This window comes from Cynocephalus volans, chromosome 3 (assembly GCF_027409185.1).
Source record: "Cynocephalus volans isolate mCynVol1 chromosome 3, mCynVol1.pri, whole genome shotgun sequence".
Taxonomy (NCBI): domain Eukaryota; kingdom Metazoa; phylum Chordata; class Mammalia; order Dermoptera; family Cynocephalidae; genus Cynocephalus; species Cynocephalus volans.
In genome coordinates this window covers 89,202,113-89,227,970 of record NC_084462.1, presented here as the reverse complement: position 1 = coordinate 89,227,970, position 25,858 = coordinate 89,202,113, and the positions used below count along the sequence as shown (strand labels likewise).

General features: G+C 43.5%; 1 protein-coding gene and 1 pseudogene across 1 annotated transcript in view; both read right to left on the bottom strand.

Moving 5' to 3' along the window:
• SHC4 (SHC adaptor protein 4) overlaps positions 1 to 9,355 on the bottom strand; it is a 137,897-nt gene extending 128,542 nt beyond the window's left edge. The window contains exon 1 of the mRNA XM_063091762.1: positions 8,771 to 9,355. Coding sequence (XP_062947832.1) covers positions 8,771 to 9,355 — 585 coding nt within the window. The remainder of the gene's footprint in view (positions 1 to 8,770) is intronic.
• Positions 9,356 to 22,972: 13,617 nt separating this feature from the next.
• Positions 22,973 to 24,903, bottom strand: LOC134372611 (developmental pluripotency-associated protein 4-like; annotated as a pseudogene).
• Between the last annotated feature and the right edge of the window lie 955 nt (positions 24,904 to 25,858).

Sequence of the window (25,858 nt, the reverse complement as noted above, 5' to 3'; positions counted from 1 at the left end):
GTCAAGTTACTCACTATTCCTCATCTACGATGTCACTCTCCCACCTCCACGCCCTCCTGCCTCTCCTCCTCCTTGCCTGGCATGCTCTGCCTCCATTCCTGCCTAGGGTAACTTTACCCATTTCTAAGACTCAGGTATGAGGACTCTCCCTTCACGAAGCCTTCTCTAATCACCTTATATGGAAGATGCCCCCTTTCTCCCCTGAACTCCCATAATGCTTGACTGTGTCACTTTGGTGTCATTTATTACAATCTGCCTTATATACAGTAATTTACATGGACACCTTTGCTGTCCTTTCCTACTGTAACCTCCTCATGTAAGAACTGTGTCTTTCTCATATAATGTAGTAAAAAGAGCACTGGCCTGGGGGTCAGGAAAACTGAATTTTAGTCTTTGCTCTGCAGCTGATGAGCCATGTGACCTTGGATAGCTTAACTCACCATGAAACAGAACTTTGTAGTCTAAAGTATCAGATGAGTTCTGAGTCCAGGGTTAAAGGAACAGGGCTGAGAGAGGAGGAGGAGGGGCAATTCCTTTCAAGAACCTAGAACTGGCACTAGGTTAAAAAAAATTTTTTTTGAATTATGCATTTCATCATTTCCCCATAAATGATTCATAATAAATTATTCTCTGATGACATTGAAGAAAAAAAAATCTAATTTCTGGGATTGTCTTTATAGCACACAGGCTTTTTCCTCAAGTCCCTTGCTTTCTGGTGTGACTTTTCCTCTAACTAGAGGAAATTTACAACCCCAAGACAGTTTCTGTTCTTAAAACTTGCTTGTAAGTATTTGTCAAAACTCTTAATGCATTTTCCCGTGGAAATGAAGGTACCAGTAACAGTAGAACACCCTGATTAGGATACCAAGCCAGCCTGTAAACACCGTGTAGCCCAGAGGGCACCATGTGAAGGCAGAATTTGCTGCTCGTGTGGACATACTTGACCTACAAGTGACTCACAGCAACACGTGGCTCCTTTGCCCCACTCCCACCCCCACTGCTTGAGATTCTGATGTGGAAGCATAGGAATAGTGTTTGGGTGCGGGGGTGGGGGGTGAACTATAATTGTTAGAGAACATATGAACTTAAAAGACGAGAAAGAAGAAAACTTGAGAAAATTAGAAGTAGTTTAGGTTATACTACAGGAATGACTGATCAGGTGTATATTCTTCTGTCGATATCACCTCCTAATCCCAGTCTTATGCTCGTCATCCCACCGATGCAGGGTTTCTCAGCCTCAGCACCATTGACGTGTTGGGCCTCGTCGTTCTTTGTGGTGGGAGCTGTCCTGTGCACTGTGGATGTTTAGCCACCCACATCCCTGGCCTCTAGCTACTATAGACCAGTAGCACCCACTTCACCTCCCAGTCATGACAATCGAAAATGTCTCCAGGCATCGTCAATGTCCCGAGTGGCAAAATCGTCCCTGGTTGAGAAGTACTACACGAACTAGACTCAGAGGAGGTTCTAAAATCTTCTGTGCACCAGAATCACATAGTGAGCTTGTCAAAAACGCAGGTGTCTGGGCCCCAGCCTCAGATAGTCTGTTCTAGTAAGTCCAGGATGGGGGCTGAGAAGCTACATTTTTAACAAGCATTTTTAACTGATGCAGGTCATCATTGGCAAACTTTAGGAAATATTACAGTGAAAAGCCAGTGAGGTGAATATACATCTTTCCAAAACGCAAATGTTTTTCACTCTGCTTCACTGAGGGATTGGGAGAGCGACTAGTGGATGAATATCAGGCAACTTTAGAGAAGACTGGACTTCCCTGATGAGCACCTTAAGGAGAGGCTTAAGGAGGAAAGTTCCCAGGGTGGCTCTGCTGGCCAGGAGAAAGTATACCAAAGGGACATGATGAAACGCAAAATCAATTTTAATCTATTACGCATTTTTTTGCTCAAATGCATCCCTAAACCTTTGAAAGTTCATTCTCCTGCCTCCACCCGGGACCTGCTATGAGACAGGCAGGCTCTGTACAGTAGTTGCAAATATTTTCTCATTCCATCTTCTCCCTAACCATAGGAGAAAGCTTATCAAGTTCTAGCATTATTTCTTTGGGAAACTTCATTGTCCCAAAGAACTGATGTACAAACTAACTTTTGACCACAACATTTTACAAAATAGGAACAGCCTGTACTAGTCCTGGAGTTTTGCGACCCTTAAAAACTTCTGCAACATTGTTGTAAAAGACTCATGTTGAGAATGCAGGATCCCTCTCTTGCGTCCCCCAGCCCCCTAGTACTCTTTGTCCGTTTGCATTAAAGAAAGAAGCCATAGTATGTTTGCCCAAGAAGACATTCTCAGCTTCTGTCCCAGGTATTCTAAATTGGAAAATGAAAGACAAAGGGGTTAGGACTGTCTTCACCTTCCCAGCCACGGGTGGGTGTGCTCCTAGCCACGCTCAGGAGCAGACAGGTGACGTAAGGAGGGAAGCTGGCAGGAGGGGTAGAGCAGACCTGACTCACGAGCTGTATGCACCATTTAGATCACTCTCCTGGTGATGAAACTGTCACATTGGGAACCAGGGTTGGTTCAGTCCCATCCGTGTGACAACATGATACTGACTTTATAGTACTATGAAAACAGAAGTGAGAGGAAGCCATGTGGGGAAATGACCCCAAAGAGTATTGGAAAGTTAATGAAATGGGGCCAGTCCACGCATGTTGTACAAATCCTGGTCCAACGTGGACACACTGCCATCCTCAGGGACCTCCTTAAACAAAGGGTGAAATTGGCAAAGCCAATGCTCTTTGGGCTCTTTACCACTCTTCCATGCTCTCTTTTTCCTTTTCACTGCTATTTTAAGACACCTTTCCTATTAGAAAAAATGTGTTCACTATGGTCTTTTAAAAAGCACACACAGCATTTCAATCAAGTAGAGACATTTGGTATAGGGAAACATTTAGTGCAGGGAGCAAGGGAAGAAGCAGCAAGATGAGGTGGAAAACAGAGTGCTGTACACAGCACTGGGAGTTCTTGTCTGGGCTCCACCGCTAACTACACGTGTGGTTTGGGGCAAGTCACTGCACGTCTCTGAGCCTCAGTTTCCTCAAGTGTAAAATGAAGGACTTGCTCTTGTTGAATCTAGCAGAATCTACTTCCAAAACTACCCCCAGGTTGTCAATTTTAGCTGGAATTATTTTCTCACACCTGTGCTACCTCCCTTTTAACTGCCAGTAACAGAAAAGAAGGGAATTAGCAGAGGCAGAAAGCCATCTCCCTTAGCTGTGAGTACCTGAACCACACTGCCAGGTCTGGCTTTATTGTTTATAAACTGTGGGACTGTCTCTCCAGGGGTTTCCTGGAGTTTTAAATCTCCCTCTTTCAAGGTTAGAGGTACCCGACTGTCTAATGTGTGTGGCAGGGCCTTTTTCTGGTAGCACTTTTGTCTGGAGAGAATAGAGAAAGGTTAACTCCTGCAATCCTCGTGTTGGACACCAAGCCCCAGCCTGGCCTGGCTGGCTAGACCACGTGAGCAATGCCCTGTCCCCAGAATCCTAGCAACCATCACTCACTTCTTCCAACCCTGGCCTGCCCCCTGGACCTCCCCTCCCTGCACCCCTCCCTGTAATCCTACACTTGGGTGCTGTTACCCAACCTGACTTCCCTATGCAGGGCCCCTCTAAAACTTCCCACCTTCACCCATTTCTGCCTTAATGGCAAAGCCAGTTCAGTGTTAGTAAGAGGGTGCTGAGGTAGAAGTTAACTTGTCTCTGAAGGACATTCTTTCTCCTGTCTGTTAACATGAAGATGCTAAAAATTATTTCCTCCAGGAAACTCTAACCAAAAGAGATCTTAATAGTATGAGATTTCAGACAGGTCGGAAAGGAGACCTGGAATCTGAGGATCTTAGACAGCATTTTGTTCAAACTTTTTATTTTAAATATGAGAAAATGAGGCCCAGAGAGGTAAAGTGACTCACCCAAGGTCACACAGCTGGTTAGTGCCAGAGCCATTACTTAAACCGGGTCTCCTACTTGAGGTAGACATAACGCAGTGGTACTGTGGACGACATCTAGTCTAGACAAGAAATGACTGACAATAATTTATTGACTCAGTAACAAAATACAGCATTAGACAGGAGAAGATGGATGGTAAAAGCATGCTGTGACATTTACAAAGGAAGTAAAAAAAATCCCTCAACACAAATTCATATTTGCACACAAAGCTGATGAGCCCAATACCCAAGAATGCCTATGTGAGCAAACACATTGCAAAAAATGTCCTTGGGGACTGTTATTGAACTACAGCCCCCAAAAGGATATGTTGAAGTCTTAACCCCCTGAACCTGTGAATGTGACCTTATTTGGAAATAGGGTCTTTGCAGATGTAATCTAGCTAAGATGAGGTCATTCTGGATTAGAGTGGATCCTAATCCAATGACTGATGTTCTTATAAGAAGAAAAACATTGGGCCAGGGTCGCCCAAGGAGAATGCTATGTGAAGACAGAGGCAAAGGTTGGAGTAAGACATTACAAGCCAAGAAACACCAAGAATTGTGGGCAACCAGGAGAAGCTAGAGGAGGCAAGAGAGAATTCCTCCTCTAGAGCCTTCAGAAAGAACACAGCTCTGCGGATACCTTGATTTCAAACTTCTAGCCTCAAGAACTGTGAGGATCAATTTCTGTTGTTGTTAAGCCACCCAGTTTGTGGTACATGTTACAGGAGTCCTAGGAAATGAATACAGTCTGGGGAAAGGGCTGGGTTGGGCTGGGCTGAAGCAAGGAGACTGAAATCATGCAGAAGAATGCAACCAGGCGAGTGTTATGGACTGCTCGTACAATGAAGCTATCCTACATAGTGTGTCCTTCATCTACACTACTCCATTCACAAACTTCCACCGCTGCCTGTCTTGCTCAGCGGTAGGTGGAAGGGTGGGAAGCAGAGGAGCACTGGAGTGAGACAAGCTGGATAAGAATCCTCAGTCTGCTCCTCACTAGGTGTGAAGGGCCCAGCAGAGCACAAACTCCTGGGGTCTCAGTGTCCTCACCTGGAGAATGCAGCCTTCCTCAGAGGACTGTTGGGAGGGCCACTGGGGTTACCTGTCGAAGTTCTGTCAGGGTTAGTTTCTTTGCCTCTGCTCTATTTAGTCTTCAAACCATTTGGGGGGTGGGGAATGGGAAAGGAAACTAACATTTTAAGCACCTGTGGGGAAAGGAGCCCAGAGTCATGAAATGCTGGGCTTTCAAGGACATACAGGCCAATTCTCTTGTTTTAGAGATGAGAGCACTAGTCCTGTATATTTTCCACACTCACCACAGGCTATGCTGGGCATCTGAGAGAACTTTAAGTGAATGTTTGTTGATGGATGAAGTGACTTGGGAAGACCTCATAAGAAATAAGAGTTAGTGTTATAGTGGGCATGAAAGTTGCCATTGAACACTATGTAAGGGACTTCACCCACCTCACTACTTTGCCAAGACTGGGGTCTGGCTGTCCCATTTCTGGTTTGGTATCTCTCAAAGAATGGTTTGCTAGGCCACCTTCCTAGAGAGACCTTCAGGGGGTTCAAAGTCTGAGCTTAAATGAAAGTTATTCAAAGATAGGTACTCACACAGTGCTTTCAACTATATAATTGAGTCTACTTCATAAGACCTAAAGAAGACTCCTTTTGAAAAAGGATATCTAACCCAAAGTCAACTGTAACTTAGAGTAAATGGAAAATACATACAGTCCCTATTGCAAAGAGAAAAGATGCAAGAAAACAAAATAAAGAGAAGCTGTAACAAAGCTGTTTTTACCCAAAAGAAATACCTTCAATCCCCACCCAAGCTACTGTCTTTTCCACTTATTCTGCTTTATTGCTCTCTGTAGCACTTATTACCATGTGAAATACAGTATTATACTTACTTGTCTATTCAGTTAGGGCCTATCTTCACTCACAAGAATATAAGTTTCACGAGGGCTCAGACCTGGTCTGTTTTACTCACTAATGCCCAGTGCCTAGAACAGTTCCTGCCACAAATTGGTTCACAATAGGTATTTGTTGAATAGATGAATGAATGAATTAGCAAAATATGTTTGAGCAGGGAGGGGAGCAGTCACACGAAATGGATAAGGAGGTAGAATATGGGGCTGCCTTTTGCCCCCAAAATTTGCCCCATGTCCACTAGATATGAAAAACATCTCTCATTTCTCTGTTCTGAATTCATCATCGCCAAGCAAGCTTTGATTTAAATCTTCCTATGTGTTTTTCCTACAGATGAGAATGCAGGGATCACAATTTTGATTCACTTGGTATGATATTTTTCACTGTAGATTAATAGGTTGGCATTTCATTTTTAAAATTGGTTCACATCTCAAAAGAATTCTGAGAAACAGAATGTCAACCAGGATGAAAACCCATGGCGAAGATAGCTAAGAATGGTACACAGGAGACCTGAGTTCTAGATCTAACTCTGCTTTTGACTCACCTGTGTGGTCTTCAGAAATCACTTCTCTGGGATTTGGTTTCCCCATAGAGGCAATAAATTTGATCACTTTTGAGTCCCTTCCATCTTTCAAAGTTAAGATTCTATAAAAATCAATAAAGTAAGCTCTTTCATGTGTTTTGACTTCTAAGTGAGATAGTTAACTGGAGTTGCATGTCAGCTTTTGGCAATGTTGTGTGGTTCATATGGGTCATGGGGTCAGCACTTTTCCTGGGGTCAGTTATCATTGCCATGAAGAGACAGATGGTGTCCTCATTAAAAATCTAAAATGCCAGCAGAGGCATTTTCCCAGGAAAAATGGAGATCACACAGCAACTCTTGTCACATTTAAAATTGTATAGGTGTGTGGGGGTATAGGGGTAGTGGTGGCAGGAGGACCAAGAGAGAGAGAAGGCAGGGCAGAGGGCAGAAGATGTGTAGGTGATGGGAAGGCAGATGCAGAGAGCATAGGTTTGGAGAGTCACTCGTTTTCCCGTGAAGGCCTGGCACACACTTTAGCTCGACAAATGAGAATATGCCCATGAACTCTGAGTGGATACATGAAAGTATTTCCATTATTAGCCACATCACTGTGGCGGAAGGCAAGAGCTGAATGTCCCATACATTTATCTTTTTAAAGGTTTCAGTCATCCATTTGCCAAGGCTGCCCAAGCCTGCTCTCTCTGTAACCCTTCCAGCGTTCATTATTTGGCCTTCCACGAGACTCTAGCTGTCTGTTTGTGATGCAGTTATCGGGCTATATGTCAAAAGCAAACTCAGCATGGGTCTGCTTTCCTAACTCACTCTATTTCTATCATTGGCAATCACCAATGTTATTCCAAGACTTAAATTCACAAGTTATGTTTTACTCCTCACAGTACTTCATCAGTAATCATCCATAACCTCCATAAATAACAATAAAAACTCACCAGTCTACCCACTGCTCAATAACTGTTCACTATCCTATTATTTGTATTATGATCTGAAATTGTCTGATCAATCACTCCAGGTTGTTGAGGCTTCTCTCACAGAATCTCTTGAGTTCTCTCCTTTCTCTCCTTTCCACTTTAATCTGTATTCTCATCCCCTCATGTCTAAACTTCCAGAGTATCTTTCTCTCTGGCCTCTCGGTCTCTAATTTTTCCCTGCTTCAATTCATGTTAAATAAATCAACAGACTGATCTTTTTTAAAACTACTATCATCAAGTCATGGTTTGCCTGCAAACCTAGGAGGTTTCTTATTTACCAATCAGAGTGTTTGCAAACTCCTCGTGTGGCATTAAAGAGCTTCAGTGGGCTGCTCCCCCCTCCCCAAGCCACCCATGATCAGTATTTGTCTTTATTCAACTCATGCTGTTTGAGCACTATGTGCCGGCCACTCCCCAGCATTCCCCTTCCTCCTCAGTTCAGCCCAGCCTGGTGATGGTCCCCTGTGGCCACCACAGTGACTTTGCTCCTATTCTTGCCTTGCCAGGAATCTCCTTCTTTCCACAAATCCAGATCTGGCATCTCTTCCAAATGCACCTTCTCTAAAGGTTTCCCACGTGAATGAATCCCAGACCACAACAACCTTGCCTTTTTTCTGAATTCTCTCAGTATTCTCACACTAAATATCTATTGTTGAGTATTGTTCTATTATTATTTCACAAGCCCAGTTGAAATTTGAGCTCCAAAAAGGCAGAGGTCAAATCTTCATTTACTCAGATCTTGATCGGACAAAGACAGATGCAAGGCCAGTAAGGACCTTGATTTTGCAAGTAGCCCATGGACAAGGCCTACTTGCTGCAGCACAGGCAATAAAGGCAATCAATGTACACTGAAGAGCTAAGACTAGTTCCTGGCACACAGTGAGGTACTCAGCCACGTGTCAAGAAGTATTTGTTAAATGCTGAATTAAACTAAAAAAAAAAAAAAAAAAAAAATTCAAGCCCCTTACACACCATGTGTTCCTCTAGCACAGAAATCTCTATTATATTTATCCAAAATATAATGGCCAACATAACCTACCAGGTCTCATTCACTAATCAGATTTGAAATCCTTGACTCTTCTTGACCAGAACGCTAGGTCCAGTGGGGACAAGAAGGCCGCCTCTATCAGAAGTTGCCCCTACATCTGGCAACTACCTACAAGTTATCAATAGTTTATGCCCTTGAACCAAAGGTTATCTGACTCCAGTACAAGTCAGATGTATGTAGGGAAATTTGTAAACCCAGATTCCCTCCCCTTTGGTCCAGTTGCATAATGTCTTGTCCATACCTAGAACCCAGTTAGGAATTGTGTGGTCCCTTGCAGAAAGCAGAGAAGATACCCCTTTCCCCAAGAGTTCTTAGGGGTGCAGAGAGGAAAATGCACTTACCTTCACACAGTAGTTCATGCCCATTCCCAACAGGTGCTGCAGAAAGTGCTTGTCCTGCCTGCTCCTGGGGTTTGGCTCCCCAGGGCCGGGAAATGGGCAGGCATCTGGAGTTGAGGCGTTTGCCCGGTTCCCAACCGGGTCTGGCTGCAGTGGAGGTGCAGACCCAGCCCTACTCAGACTGGGTTCGGGGGAAGCCGGACTGCTGGGAGCCGGGTCTTGGCTTTCCTGGAGCTTCAGCCGGGGCACCTCTTTGGTACCCAAGCAAAAGTTTTTCAGACTCAGCAAAGTGGCTGGGTTGGCCAGCTTCATGCTCGCCATGCGGGGGATCAAGGTGCACAGTGGGGTGGGGCTCTCCTGGGACGGCAAGGTGGCATCTTCAGCCGACAGGTGAGGTGCCAGGGCGGGGTAGGGAGGCTGCGGCGAGCTCTTGTTCCCGACCGAGCCTCCCGGACTGCCTTCGTCCAAGGACGTGATGGACTCGTTCCGAAAGCGGCTGTACTTGGCCCTGTGCAGCATCCCGGGGTGCCCGAAGAGTCCTACATACAGCACGAGTCCTGCCAGGCTGTCCTGAGCGCGTTCTCGCATAGCCTTGGCAGTGCCGAAACAGGGTACGGTTGCATAAATCGCCCCGTCGTCTTGTAGATCAACCGTACGGACATCGAGTGCCACAACGCCCCGAGCAACTCGCGGCAGCCACCTCTCCAACTCTGCTTTCGCCCGCCTGGGCTCCCGGCCCCTTAAGGATGACAGCCCAGCGGGGAAACGCCTCCCCTGCTCTGATCTCAGTCCCTCCCCGGCCCAGGCAGCGGCACCCGGTGTTCTCGTCTCGGATTCCTCGCTGGGAACGCCTGAACGCCTGGACCCAGGCTCGCGGCGGGGACCGCTCGCGGCCAACTCTCGGGCACGGAAACGGGCCGAGCACCGGCCAGCCGGTCCCGCCGCATCCCTAGCCTGCAGGAGCCCAGGAGTAATATTTAGCGCCCCCCAGCCCCCGGCCTCCCAGTCTGCACGCAGGAACTTTCAAACCTGCTCCCTTCGGCTCCCACGGGGCGGGGCAATGACTGGACTATTAACCCTTTATTTGTTCCACTGATTGTCCATTAAAAGGGGGAGGGGGAGTATATGTGAGCCCAAGGTCCTGCCTGGGTTCGCTGATTCTGATGGCTGCCCTCTCTTGGACGATCTTGTCTGGAAGCCCATTCTGGGCCACAGCTGCAGTACTAGCGATGGCGCTGCTCCACATTGTTTCTCTGACTTGAGGACCCTCCGTGTTCCCCAGATCCCCTCCCAGCCTGCCCACCCTTGCTCAGAGCTGCCCTCCCTCCTGGACTCCTCTTGGAGCTTTTCTTAGCAGCCCATTCGCAGCAGAAGGCTGAGATATGCGGGATGATACCCAGAGTGTTGAAATTTTTATGAATGAACTTTGCCGAATGAATTTCTGTGTGTGTGTGTGTGTGTGTGTGTGCAAGCTAATAAATCTGTGAATGAAGCTGAGAATAGCTGTAATTGACCGATGGTCTCAGGGGTGTTTGGTTTTTCTCCAATCAGCGGGCAGCGTGATGACTCATGCACCATAAATATACTAAACTAGTAGCCGGGAGAAATAAAGCTGGAGGGAGAGGAGGAAGAGATTTTATTTTGTGATATCTGATGAATGGGTTAAACAGTAAGGCAATTTTTACTACAGATCATCAGTAAGCTGGGGAGCAGCCGGTTAAAATCTATTTTCTTTCTTGTTGAAATGGCCAAGAGAGCCAAGCAGAAGAGCTAAAAATTAGATCCATTGTTCCACGGATATTAGGACATATGGCACACAACTCCTGTGGGAAGCCGTGATGCATTTTTCTTAGAAACATAGTTCTCTTTTTATTGATCGTTAGTCCCGTCTTCCATCTGGTGTAACTTCCTGTACCTATCAAACGCATCTGAAGACATGATGACAACTGCAAGATGCTCAGCACACAGGAAGCTAAAACTGGAGCTGGGAAAAGGCAAGGCAGGTTCTTTTAGGAATGGAGGAGGAAACCGCTGAAACACCTGGGCAGTGTTGGGGGTGGGGTGGAAATCACATGCAGGCAGACATAAGAAAATCTCAGATGAAGGGTGCATTTCTCCACTGGCCAAGGCTCTGGCATCTGAAATTGTTCATTAATTAAAAAATTAACAACAAACTGGCAACCTAGGGAATCAGGGATGCCACCCTCATTATCTGATTGACCCCAAGGCTGCATTAGGCTCATGTATATTCATGACTTCGGTAGCTGCGCCCCCTTGGGATCCAGACACAGGTTCTGAGTTAAATGGCTGCGAGTAGCCAGCGGAAAAGGCATCCTCACTGGCTTCCTGCTCCCAGGCAAAACAGCACAGCTCTTCACATCCTGTCTGCCAAGCCTTTTCCCTAGGAAGACCTTTCTGCATCTTCCTAAACCTTCACTTCAACCCTTGCTGGCCTCCTTACCCACCCCCACACCTCCGGGCAAAACTGTGGGGAGTGGCTAAATCCGTCAGGCCCCACAGCCCTGGGGCTCAGGAGACAGGCTCTGGGCAAGACTGTCTTGAAGTAACCAGTTCAGTACTCTTATTCCTCCCCACTCCTCTCCTGCTCTCTTCCCTCCTTTGTCTTCCCCTCCCTGGGGTCCCTGCCTTGCTGACAGACCCCGTGCTATGCTGCCCTGAGAAAGTTACTTTACATCTCCGTGCCTGAATTTCTTCATCTATTAGGAGCAGCCATCTAATGGATGTGTTCTGAGGGTTTATGAGATAATCTTAATCCCTGTAAAGTCTTGGCACGATGCTTCATGCAGTATTTGCCTCACCAAATACATGTTGAGCAGAATAAAGAAAGACCACTGGAATCAAGGTCACCTCCCCCTAAAGCTCCTACGCTTATCCCTACAGTATAGAGTCTGCAGAGGTCTAGGCAATTAAAAATAAAAACTTAGGGCTGGCCGGTTAGCTCAGCTGGTTTGAGTGTGGTGCACATAACATCAAGGTCTAGGGTTCAACCCCCGTACTGGCCAGCCACCAAAAAAAAAAAAGAAGAAGAAGAAGAAGAAGAAAAGAAAAACTAGCACAAAGTGGGAGAAGCCAAGAAAGCCAACAATGTCCAAAGAAACAATTTCCTAACAATGGTGTGGGCCTGGAGAAGATGAGGAAGGACAGGGGCCTGCCTGGCTGATGGGAATCTTTGCTAAGGTCTCCATGACTGCATGACTGGGTGCCCAGGGGAGCCAGCTCACCCAGGTAGGCACCATCCTGGCCAGACTCCAAGGGCTCAGACCAGCCTGCATTCCTCAGGAGGACTGAGTACTAGGAGGGTTGGAGGTGGGACTAGGTGAGGTAAGAAGTGGCCACTATGGGCTGCTCCTCTGTCTTGGGAACCCTGGAGACATTGGCTATTCTAGGCAGCTCTGCTCGGGTCTTCTATGAGGGTGAAAGAGACCAGATCTGCAACTGGGAAGTGGGGGGACAGCCTCATAGGCCCAGCCTGCCTAACTGGGAAGCTCTCTCAGTCCCAACAGCCCAAGAGAAGTCTCACTAACTAAGTGGACTTCCATTCCAGGTAGGTGGGTAGGCAAGGAGGATGGTTTGCTTTTTCCCAGGACATTAGAACATTTTTTTCAATTACTAATGATGAAAATAATATTAATAAAAGCTACTATTGATGGACCACCTGACAGTTTACCTACATTCTCATCCAATTATTATAACAACTTTTGGAGACTGGGACTATGTTCATCACCACCTGACAGATGTGGAAACAAGGCTGAGAGCAAGTGTAGTGACGTGGCCAGGGTCCCCGGCTGTCGGACAATGTTGCCAGGACCCCTTCAGCAGCTCTGCCTGACTGCAAAGCCTGTGCTGGTAGCCACTATACTCTGCTGCCTCCCAGGGGACCAGAGAGCTCAAGTCTAGACTCCAGGCCTATGTCGAGGACTACAGGAATCTTGCTGCTCCCTAGAGCTCTGGGAAATGACTGAGCAGGAAGAAGAGCTGGGCATTTCTTGGAGGTTCTAGAATTAATGGGAAGCCTACCCCCACAGATCTGGCAGAGAGAGGGCTGGCAGAATGTTCTCCCACTACTGTTTATCCTGTCTCCACCCCTCCACAACTCATAAAACAAAGTGTATTTAGTCCAAAGATAATTTCTCAAGAGTGAAGATAATTCTCGACTAGATGTCACAAGAAACCTCGATAGCTAGACCACTCCCTACAAGCTGTGTGCACTTAGCAGCAGAATGCAGTAGAGAGAATATTAGCTTTGGAGGTACAGAACCAGCTGTGGGGTTTTGAGTAAGTTACTTAACCTCTCTGAGACTCGGCTTTCTTACTTGTAAAATGGGCCGGATAATAATAAATAATATCTGCTGAGCACTTAGTCTACACCAGGTCCTGAAATAAGTGTTTCATATTTAAACCTCCCAACAACTCTATATGGCAGGTGCTACTGAGCATTTACTGGCTTGTCCAAGACACATAGCCAGTGAGTGGCAGGTTTGGTATAGAAGCGAGCGCTGACTCACTCCAACCCCCTTCCCTTAACTACTATGATAATGATCCAGAGTATGCAGGAATCTAACTCCTACTCCAAGTTCACTAAGTGTTAGTTCTTGCTCCCTTCTCCTCCTTGGAGATCAGACCTATAAAGATCATCCTAAATACCTCACAAGTAAAAACATGTATCATAGACAAGTAAAACCATTATTGTCATTAAATCATCAGAGAACCATTAACCTCTCTCTTCACCGCCTGTGGAAAACAGAGTTCTGCTTAGACCGCTGAGGTGTGCCTCCTTTGCTTTGAGACATTCCCCCCACCCCCCAAGGGCACCTGCTGTGAATCAACACACCAGCTTCTCAAAGGTCAGCCTGCTCTGGCTGGGCTTCTGGAGTAGAACAGGCAGGTTCAAAGAAGAGCTAGATCAGGCTGGATCATGCTAGAATTAGCCAGAACCTGCAAGGATTTCTTTGAGGAGTGGGAGAGAAAAGGACCTGGCAAAAATGCCTGCCAAACTTTTGAAGATAATGCAATGTGGAATTTGGGGTGGAGGAAGGGTGTGCTAGAAGGTGTGGGAGATAGAGACAAAATAAGGCAGAAATAACTCTGGGGGACTGTGGGCTGATTGCTACTTTGGAACAAAGTAGAGCGGGTGGCATCAGAGAACTACAGCACAAGGACTCTTACTCCAGCCCACCACTGTCATCTCTATCACACAGCAGACCTACTTCTGAAGAATTTTCACTGAGCGATACCCAGGATGAGTCTAACAGCCCATCAGTGAGGAATGAAAATATTGCGAAGCTCTATTTAAGGGGTGTTGGGCAGGGGAGAGGAATTCTACAAAACAATATTTACATAAAATACTTGGCAGAGACCAAAATTTCATTTTAAAGCTAGGGAAGTGAGATGGTGAAGAAGGGTTCAGTCTCTGAGAGTCAGGGCCTAGCCCCACAAAAATGGAGGCAGGACCATTTCCTCCAGAGTTGTCATTAACTTTGGAAGCAACGTCTTTTGCTTCCTGATCCAAATGTTTCCTGTTCTCCCACAGTCTTCAGCCCTGGTAGGTAAACAGATTTCTGACGGTTGCTCTTGACTTTAACCGGCTCTTCTGGAACCAGGACTAGCTAGAAAAGCACAGGAAAACAGATATTTTCTTATCTGTTGAAAATAAGATAATGTACCTGGAAGTCCTATGTAAAAAGTTAGACATCATGCGAATGAAAAGTAGAGGAATTACCTATGGTCAGGTTCAGTTGCAAATAATACAAACACCCAAAAGTACAATGGCTTAAATAAAACATTTGCTTCCCTGGAGCTGAGAAATACAAGGCTAGTGTCAGCTTTTGGACATCCCTAAAGTATATTCTTCCTCAGAGCCCAAAATGGCTGATGGAGCTCCAGCCATTTTATCTGCACCCCAGGCAGCAAAATGGATGAAAGGACAAAGAAGGACATGCCCTCTCTATTTAAAGAAACATCCTGGAAGACCCATACAATGTTTCCATTTATATCACATTAGTCAGAACTTACTGTACTTGGCTGAAGTCTTCATCTGAGAATGAAGAAGTGTTTTGTCTGGGTGCATGGCTGCTGCACCTAAAATCACAGTTCTGTTGCTGGGAGAGAAAAGGAGAATGGATGTTGTGGTAGACAATAGTATTCTCTGCCATGGTAATATTTCCAGAAGACCTTGTGCTTAAATAGAATTGACAGCTAGCATAAGATAAAAATGTCCTTGGTCAATGTGGCCCAGTTTCCCCTTTTTTCTGCACACACACACACATGACACTTTAAAATGACCCATGTGAAAACAAGTGTTGCCATAATACAAGCTTGCTTTGGCATAGCCAGTAGGACTGGTAGAGTCTCTAGGCCCCTGAAAGATGGTTAGATGATTCCAGGGGCCAGAAGCAAGAAGGGACAGCAAGTGCATCAAGGCCACTGCAGATGTCAGTCTAAGTAGTTAACTGGGGTCAGGAATATCTTACAAGAAGGAGTGAGTGGGTGTTAGACAGGTGGTCAGAACACAATCAGGAAGTGTCTGATTCAGGAGCAGGATCCCAATTCTGTGAAATAGCAAGAGAAAAAGGCAAAGACAGGGTCCTTGACAGACTGAAACTCTGGCACTATCAGTTGGCTAACACAATATTCATTTCCAACTTTGTTTTCCTTTGCCCACCTCTACCAGGAAAAGCTAAATACTCACTTTCTCAGGCTTCCTTGCAACTGCAGGGGCTAGAGGAATATGACACAGTTCTGATCTATGAGATGCAAGTGAAAGTCTGAGGACTTCTGGGAAAACATCTGCTTTCCTGGTACAAGGTTAGACAAAACTGGAGACTACCCCCCATATCTTCCTGTCTTGAATATGATATCTGGATATGATATCTGGATCGGTGGCAGCCATATTGCAACCATTAGGAAGACACCAATCAAATTATTAAACCAATAGTTTCACATCATTTAATCACTGAATCACCAGCAACCACCTCTACATATGTTATGTGAGGAAAATAAACCTCTACTAGTTCATGCAGATCAAGAAGCTCTTAGATGTCAGCTGTTACTTACAGTCCAAAGCATTACTCTCCGATACAAGCACAGTGGCAAGAACAGGACTACAAGACAAGCAGGACCTCCAGCCATGATACAGAAGTCCAGTTACGGAGTCTGATAGGAAAAGTGTAAATGCAGGCAGACCAAACTGGGTTCAAATCTAGATGCTGACAGAACGGCGGGCACACTGAAGGCCCCCAAAGACGTCCATACCCTAATCCAAGGGATATAACAAAAGAAACTTTGCAGATGTAATTAAGATTACAGACCTTGAGATGTGTGGATTATCTGAGAGGGCCCAATTTAATCACATGAGTCCTTCAACTCAGAGAACATTTCCCAGCTGTGGTAAGAGCTGGGAGATTTGAGACTGAAAAAGAAGGAGGAGGGATTTGAAGCATGAGAAGGACTCACCCTGCTGTTACTGGCTTTGAAGATGGAGAAAGAAGTCCATCAGCAAAGGAAGCTAGAAAAGGCCCTCAGCTGACAAGCAACAAAGAAACAGGGATCTCAGACTTAGAGGTGCAAAAAAACAATTTCTGATATATGACCTGAATGAGCAAGAAAATGGTTTCTTCCCTAAAGCTTCCAGAAAGGAATACTGCCCTGCCAATGCTTTGATTTTAGCCTAGTGAAACACATGTCAGACTTCTACTCTAATCCACAGGGAACAAAGATAATAAATGTGTGTTGTTTAAGCTGACAAACTTGTGGTAATTTTTTATGGCAGCAATAGAGACTAATAGAGACACTTTGTACTACAAGTCAGGGAGAAAATAGCATTTTGCACCCTGAGATAAAAAAGAAGCAACAATAGCAACCTAAATAAATAAATAAATAAATGGGGGAAAAAAGGGTTTGCCACATCTGATTCTAATACCAGAATAAATGCTATTTTGAGCCCTTTTTTTAAAATAAATGTACAGACTCCTGGCAGGCAGCCCCCACCACGCAGCAGAAGGCAGGAGCACACTGAAAACACTACTTCCATGCAGGTGGACTACCCCAGCCACTGCCATCACAAGGGTGGCTTACCACCACAGTAGCATCCACAGCCACTATGCAAACAGCCTGCCACTGACTTGACTGTATTTAGACAAGGACAGTCACCAGCAGAGACCAGAAAAAGAAGAGGAAGCCAGTCTCCTCAAAGACAACTCCAGAGAAACAGAAGAAGCAACCACTTTACCAGATGATCAGACATCAAAGCAGAGATACTAGAAATATGAAAAACCAAGAAAATATGACACCACCAAAGGAATACAGTAATTCTGAAGTACCAGAACCCGTAGAGCAGGAAACCTCTGAAATGACTGAAAAGGAATTCCAAGCAATAATCTTAAGGAAACTCACTGAGACATGAAAAGACTCAGTTAGAACATAATGAAATGAGAAAAAATATTCAGGATATGAAGAAGGAAATTTCAAAGAGATTAATACCTTAAAAAAGAAGGCAGCAAAAATCCTGGAACTGAAGAATTCACTAAATTAAAAAAACAAACAAACAAACACGACTGAGAGCTTAAGCAGCAGATTAGAACAAGAAAGAGAAAGGATTTGTGATCTTGAAGACAGTCTTTTTGAAATAACCCAAGGACAAAAGGAAAAAAAGAATTTTTTTAAAATGAAGAAAATCTAAGAGAGCTAGCAGACAATCTTAAGTGCACAAACATCAAAATCATGGGTATTCCAGAAGGGGAGGAGAAAGAAAAAGGCATATAAAACCTATTCAATGAAATAATAATGGAAAACTCAGGTATAGGGACAGACATGGACCTCCAGATCCAGGAGGCTCAAAAATCCCCAAACAGATTCAACCCCAAAAGATCCTCTCTGAGACACATTGTAGTCAAACTGGCAAAGGTCAAAGACAAAGAGAGAATCCCAAAAGCAGCATGAGAAAAGCATCAAGTCACTTATAAGGGAGCCTATCAGACTAATAGCAGACTTCTCAACAGAAACTATATAGACCAAGGCCGAGCCCGTGGCGCACTCGGGAGAGTGCAGCGCTGGGAGCCCAGCGACGCTCCCGCCGCGGGTTCGGATCCTATATAGGAATGGCCGGTGCGCTCACTGGCTGAGTGCCGGTCACGAAAAAGACAAAAAAAAAAAAAAAAAAAAAAAAAAAAAAAGAAACTATATAGACCAGAAGAAAATGAGAAGATATATTCAATACTAAAAGAAAAAAATTGCCAGCCAAGAGTTCTATAGCCAGCAAGGTTATCCTTCAGAAATGAGGGAGAAATAGTGTGTTTCCCAGACAAACAAAAACTGCAGGAGTTCACCACCACACAATCAGCACTGCAAGAAATCCTCAAGGGTGTCCTGCATCTGGAATCTGAAAAATGACAATCAACTCCATGAATACACAAGAAAGAACAAAGCCCACTGGTAGAACAAAAATGCAAACAAGAAAGAAAAATAAATTAAATCTTACCACCTCAAAAACTAACAAACATCAAAAACAAACAATAAAAGGGGAAGAAAGGAACAAAAAATATTTAAAACTTCCAAACAAAAATTGATAAAATGCTAGCAGTAAGACAATACCTTTCAGTATTAACCCTTTGTAAATGTATTAAACACCCACTCAAAAGACACGGACTGAATGACTGTATTAAAAACCTAGACCCAACTATATGCTGTCCTCTAGAGACTCATCTCACCTGTAAACACACACACAGACTAACAGTGAAGGGATGGAAAAAGATACACCATGCAAATGGAAACCAATAATGAGTAGGAATAGCTATTCTTATATTGGATAATATGGACTTTAAACCAAAAACCATAGAAAGAGACAAAGAAGGCCACTATATAATGATAAAGGCATCTTATCCAGCAAGAACACATAACAACCATAAATATATATGCACCCACCACCAGAGCATCCAGATATTTAAGCAAACATTATTAGGCCTAAAGAAAGAGAAAGATGGGCCGAGCCCGTGGCGCACTCGGTAGAGTGCGGCGACACTCCCGCTGCAGGTTCGGATCCTATATAGGAATGACCGGTGCACTCACTGGCTGAGTGCTGGTCACGAAAAACGACAAAAAAAAAAAAAAAAAAAAAGAAAGAAAGAGAAAGACTACAATACAATAATCGTAGAGGACCTGAATAGCCCCCTCTCAGCACTGGACAGATCATGTAGGCAACAAATCAGCAGAGAAACACAAGATTTAAACCACACTTTAGACCAATTGTACTTAGCAGATATTTACAGAACATTTCATCCAACAATCATAGAATACACATTTTTTCTCATCAGCACATGGAACATTCTCCAAAATAGACCACATGTTAGGTTACAAACCAAGTCTCAACAAATTTTAAGAAATTGAAGTCATTTCAAGTATCTTTTCAGACCAAAATGGATTAAAACTAGAAACAAATGACAAGCAAAACTCTGGAGACTGTACATTAAACAACATGCTCCTGAACAACCTATGGGTCCAAGAAGAAATTAAGCAGGAAATCAAAAAATTTCTTGAAGTAATGAAACTAAATACACATCATACCAAAACCTGTGGGATACTGGAAAAGTAGTACTAAGAGAGAAGTTTATTGCAATAAATGCTTACATCAAAAGAGTAGAAAAATTTCAAATAAACAACCTAATACTATACCTCGAAGAACTAGAATAACAAGAATAATCAAATCCCAAAATTAGTAAGAGGAAATAATTAAGATCAGAGCAGAATGAAAGGAAATAGAGTCCCAAAACGGGTAAAACAAAAATCTATGAAACAAAAAGTTGTTTTTTTTAGAAGATAGAGAAAATAGGCAAGCCATTAATCTAGGCTAAAAAACAAAAGAAGAGAGAAGACCCAAATAACAAAAATCAGAAGTGAAAAAGGAGACATTATAACATACCACAGAAATACAAAGAATCATTAGAGACTATTATAAACAACCATATGCCAACAAATTTGAAAACCTAGAGGAAATGATGAGTTTGTGGACATAAACAAACTACCAAGACCGAACCAAGAAGACATAGAAAACCTGAACAGACAAATAACAAGCAATAGATTGAAGCAGTAATCAGCAGTCTCCCAAGAAAGAAAAGCCCAGGACCAGATGGCCTTACTGCCGAATTCTACCAGACCTTTAAAGAGGAATTAATACCAACTCTCTTCAAACTATTCCAAAAAACCAAAACACAGGCCATTCTCCCAAAATCATTCGATGAGGCCAGCATCACCCTGATACCAAAACCAGACAAAGATACAAGAAAAGAAAACTACAGGCTAATACCTCTGAGGAACATAGACACAAAAATCCTCAAAAAAATATTAGCAATCAGAATACAGCAACACATCAAAAAAATTATACACCATGATCAAGTGGGATTCATCCTGAATGCAAGGATGGTTCAACATACTCAAGTCAGTAAATATGATACACCACATCAACATACTCAAGGGGAAAAACCATATGATTTAAATGCAGAAAAAGCATTTGAAAAATTCAGCATCCCTTCTTGATAAAGACTCCCAGCAAATTATGTATAGAAGGAAAGTATCTCAACACAATAAAAGCCGTATATGACAAACCTACCACCGATATCATTCTGAAAGCTGAAAGCTTTTCCCTTAAGAATGGGAAGACAAGAGTGCCCACTCTCATCACTCCTATTTAACATAGTATTAGAAGTACTAGGCAGAGCAATCAGACAAAAGAAAGAAATAAAGGGCATCCAGACTGGAAAAGATGAAGTCAAACTGTCTCTGTTTGCAGATGACATGATCTTATATATAGAAAAAGCTAGAGAGTCTACCAAAAAACTTTTAGAGCTGATAAACAATTTCAGTAAAGTCACAAGATACAAAATCAACATGTAAAAGTCAGAGGTGTTTTAATACTCCAACAAAAAACTAGCAGAAAAAGAAATCAAGAAAGCAAGCCTATTTGCAATAGTCACACACACACACACACACACACACACACACACACACACACACACACACAAAAACAACCCAAGAATCAATTTAACAAAGGAGGTGAAAGATCTCTACTATGAAAATTACAAATCATTGCTGAAAGAAATTAAAGAGGACACAAAAAGATGGAAAGACATTCCATGCTCTTGGATCAGAAGAATAAATATTGTGAAAATGTCCATACTACCCAAAGCGATCTACAGATTCAATGCAATCCCCATCAAAATATCAATGACACTCTTCACAGAAATCCTAACATTCACATGGAACAGCAAAAGACCCCAAATAATCAAAGCAATCCTAAGCAAAAAAAAAAAAATAATAATAAAGCTGGAGGCGTAACACTACCTGACTTGAAATTATACTACAAAGCTATTGTAACTAAAACAACACAGTACTGGCATTACAACAGACACTCGGACCAATGGAACAGAATAGAAAACCCAGAAATCAATGCACATACTTACATCCAATTAATATTTGACAAGGGTAACAGGAGCATACATTGGGGAAAGGACTTGCTTCTTCAATAAGTGGTGCTGGGAAAACTGGACATCCATCTGTAGAAGAATGAAACTAGACCTGTAGCTCTTCCTATATATCAAAATCAACTCAAAATGGATTAAAGACTTATATATAAGACCTGAAACTATAAACATACTAAGAGAAAACATAGGGGAAACACTTCAGGAAGTAGAACTGAGCAAAGACTTTATGAATAAGATCCCAAAAGCACAGGCAACAAAAGAAACAATAAACAAATGGGATCAATTCAAACTAAAAATCTTCTGCACAGCAAAAGAAATAGTTAACAGAGTGAAAAGACAACCTGCAGAATGGGAGAAAATATTTGCAAACTATGCATCTGACAAGGGATTAATATCCAGAATATACAAGGAACTCAAACAACTTAACAGTCAAAAAACAAGCAACCCAATTAAAAAATGGGCAAAGGAGCTGAATAGGCATTTCTCAAAGGGATATATATAAATGGCCAACAGACACATAAAAAAATGCTCAACATGACTAAGCATCAGAGAAATGCAAATCAAAACCACATTGAGATATCATCTCACGACAGTTAAACTGGCCATTTTCAAAAAGACAGAGAATAACAAATGCTGACAAGTGGTGCAAATAAAGGGGAACCCTCCTACACTGTCAGTGGGACTGTAAATTATGGAAAACACTATGGAGGTTCCTCCAACAACTACAGATAGAACTGCCATAAGATCCAGCAATCCCACTGCTGAGTGCATACCCAAAGCAAAGGGAATCATCATGTCAAAGGGATACCTGCACTCCCATGTTCATCACAGCTCTATTTACAGCAGCTAAGAGTTGGATCCAACCTAAGTGTCCATCAGCAGACAACTGGATAAAGAAAATGTGGTACACACACACACACACACACACACACACACACACACACACACACACAATGGAATACTACTCTGCCACAAAAAAGAATGAAACACTGCCATTCCCAGCAACATGGATGAACTTAGAAAAAATTATAAGTGAAATAAGCCATGCACAGAAAGAGAAATACTGCATGTCCTCACTCATAAGTGGGAGCTGAAAAAAAAGAAAGATACAATAATTTGCTGAACTTTCAAAAGGAGAGAATGGAACTAAGGCAAGAAATGTACAGACTCCCTAACCAAACAGCTTTTGTGATGCTGAAGTGAAGATATGTGATGGCCTCTGCAGATGTGATAACAGGGATAAAACTTGTTTTCCCACCATGAATAGACTAACTGCATACGTGGGAACCTTGGTAATCTTGTGTTTTTTTTCTTTAAAAACCCACTGTATTTTTTTTTTTATACCTGCTGTATTTTTATTTTGTAAGCCAGTCTTTCTAAAGCTTGGGCTTCCTTGCAGAACCCCCTTATGAAGTAAACCATTTTTCTTTTTTTTTCTTAGCATGAATAACTTTATTAACTGGGATGAATGATAATTTGTAAAATGTTTTTCCATTTTCTAATGTAAGAGTCTGTATACTCCAATCCACAAAGCAGCAGGCACTGCTGGGGATCTGAGGAGAACGTCTGCAGCCCCCAGTCCGCATGGCCCGTAGGCGGGAAGCACGCAGGATGTGGACAGGACCAGAGTTTAGCCATCGGTGGCAGCGTGGAGTTGATCCTTTCCACCATTAATTACAACCACAGATGTGCCCTTTCTCCTGGTATTCTATTCTCACCGGAGGCTTTTTATTAAGACCTCGTTCCTGTGAACACACGTGGGGTACAACATATCGTCCTGCAGGTGCAGGATGGAAGATTGCAGGCAGGAAACAAGAAGAACGCCCTCACTGTCCCTACTTTCTTTTCAGGATACCGGCCTTGTCCAGCATGCAACTGCAGGTGAACCCAAGCATCTGGATCTGCAGGGAGACTTCTCCCACGGACCACACACCACCTGCCACCTTTGGCCTCCGGTGTTTCCCCTACCTATGATTCTGCTGCCTCTGTCTTCCTGGCCCTGGCTGCCATTCTGTCCTGGGAGGCCAACACAGCCTCCGGGGTAGCAGTAGTCACCACAGCTGTGTTAATTCCCTCAAGAGGAGTAGCAGTCTCGTCGAGGGCAGACAACCCATCTTCAGGTGGAGGAGCCACTTCAGGAGGATCAATCCCCTGAGAATAGGTCCTCTTCTCAGAACTTTCCAAGGTTCCCCTTATTCACCTTTGATTTTCCTTGTATCCTGGTCTCTTTTGCTATGGTAGGAATATTCTTCTGGTTTGGGAAAGCAAGTCACTCATGCATCTAATTTCTGGCCTTTGGAGCTCAGTTTTAATTGTCTGCACCAGGCCTGCAAAATTTCTGTGTGAAGCAGGTTGACGGCAGGTGAGAGGGTCATGGAGGAACTGGTATCTTCTTCTGAGGTTTTAGGTTTTCATTGCATTGTGCCTCTCCTTTGGACAGGAAGTTTTGTCAGCTTTCACAGATTTCTTTCGTTTGGTCTCCTTCACCGAGGTTCTTGGTAAAGCAGATGTGCCTGGTTGACTCGAAGCCTACTGTTCCTCTTAAGTTTCTACTGACACATGTTCAGATTTGGGATTCCCATATTCTTCTGTGACTTCTCTGTGGAATATCCCCTCTTTGCTTCTTGCAATCTCCATACTCGGAAAAGAAGTTAAAGTTGACAAAAAAAATTCTTTCTGCCAACAATTGTTCTTTTTGAGACGCTTTTGACTGAGTCTTCCTTTTACACCATCTATGTCATGTTGGGAAGTTACTTTATTACCTCTCTTAGCCTCAGTTTCTCTTCATCTCTTCAATGAAGATAACAATGGTACCTTCTACCTAGGCTCCTGGATTAAAACTTTTAATGACATTATAAAGCTACACCACTACACCAGTTGTTGAGTAAGGCAAATCATAACTAAAGGCAAATCATAACTAAAGCCAAAATGTTTCATTATTTTAGTTACACTAAGTTTCCATTTGTATTGTCAGGTCTAGGGCTCAGACTCTTCAAACCCATTGTGCAGACTGGGTCACCAGACCCCTCACACGCAGGTCCACGCTAGGTAATTGGGAAAGATCCTGGGAGTCTTCGACAGATGACACGAGCTCAGTCCTCAGCAGCAGCAGCAGCCTCCCGCAGCGGGGGCGGTGGCCTCCCAGAGGGTCCCAGAGGCCCTGGCAGCAACAGCTTGCAGCAACAGCCTCCAGCAGCAGTAGCGGCCCCCCGGGGGCATCCTGGGGGCGGGGGACCCCATGAATCAGAGCAACTCATCCTTTATACTTAAGTCCATAACCCAGGACACCTGGTGCACATGCGTAATTACATTAGACAATAACCAAGGAACGCCTGGGTGCACGTGCATACTTACATCAAATGCTGGGCAAGATTCTGAACATCTGAGGGGCCCTGACTATTTTCCTATATTTTCTCAATAGATACCCATGATTTACAGAATAAAATTCCAATCCTTCACCATGGCTAGCCACAACTAGCTTTTTAACCTCTTTTCTAGTGATTATTCCTTGTAAATCCTATTTTTAGTAAACCATGTTACTGGTCACTGATCAAGGACATAGGAACTATGTGAAAAAACTGATGGTGTTCTGGTACAACTGTCCTGAGAAGTTTAGCTGATCCCCCGGCACCCATGTACCTTCATCCTCTTCATCAGATCCCAAGTATTGTACCTTTCAGCTTTTCAAAATCTGCTCTCAGATTCCTCATCCACACCAAGTCAAATGATTGATAACATTTTAAAGTTGTATTGGTGGTGACTGCTTTTAAATAGATTTTATTCAACTCATCAAAGAGGGAACGAGCTGGCAGTAATAGTAAGGCTGGTTCAAATGGGAATTAGAGGAACAGAGGTTTATATAGTGTGCCAGGAAAGTCATTACGAAATGTTTGCCAAGTTAGAGACAAAACTGGTTAATGTTCTACAGAGCAATAAAAGCATAATCTTTGGGGTTATCTTTTCTACTGGACAGAAATTGTTTGTCTCTATTCCAGACAAGGTCTACAAGTTAACTAGTAACTTTAGAGCCTGAGCCCTTAATTATAGTAACAAAGTCAAACACAACTGCATTTTCTCGGATAATTATTCTTGGCTGCACCTGTTAATGCTTCGGTATAACATTGAAAAAACATGCTGTCTACCTTTTTTATTTATTCCCAGGTTTTTAATGATTTTTAAGAACATATCAGTGGAGGTGACCAACCTGAAGGAATTTCAGACTTCAGTCAATAGATGTATATGGGGAGATTAGAATTCTAATATTTACTTCTCCCCTTCAAATCACCCAGAAGGATAGTTTTGCTTATAAAGCAAATAATGAAATTAGGGAAGAACTTCCTTGAGAGGCTAATACCATCTGATGAGCTCAGTGATTTGGGGATCAAAAATAAATTTGATACATTGGGTGTGTGATCCAAGTCTAACCAAGACTTTGAAAAGAAAAACAGGCCTGTTTTCTGTCAACTATGGCTTGGTAGAACCACAGAGGCGACCTGATTCCACAGAGGCAATCTGGAATAGGGAAAAGCCACTGGTTCTGGAGCAGACAGACTTGAATTTGATTCCTAATTCAACCACATAGTGGAAGGTCTCTGAACCT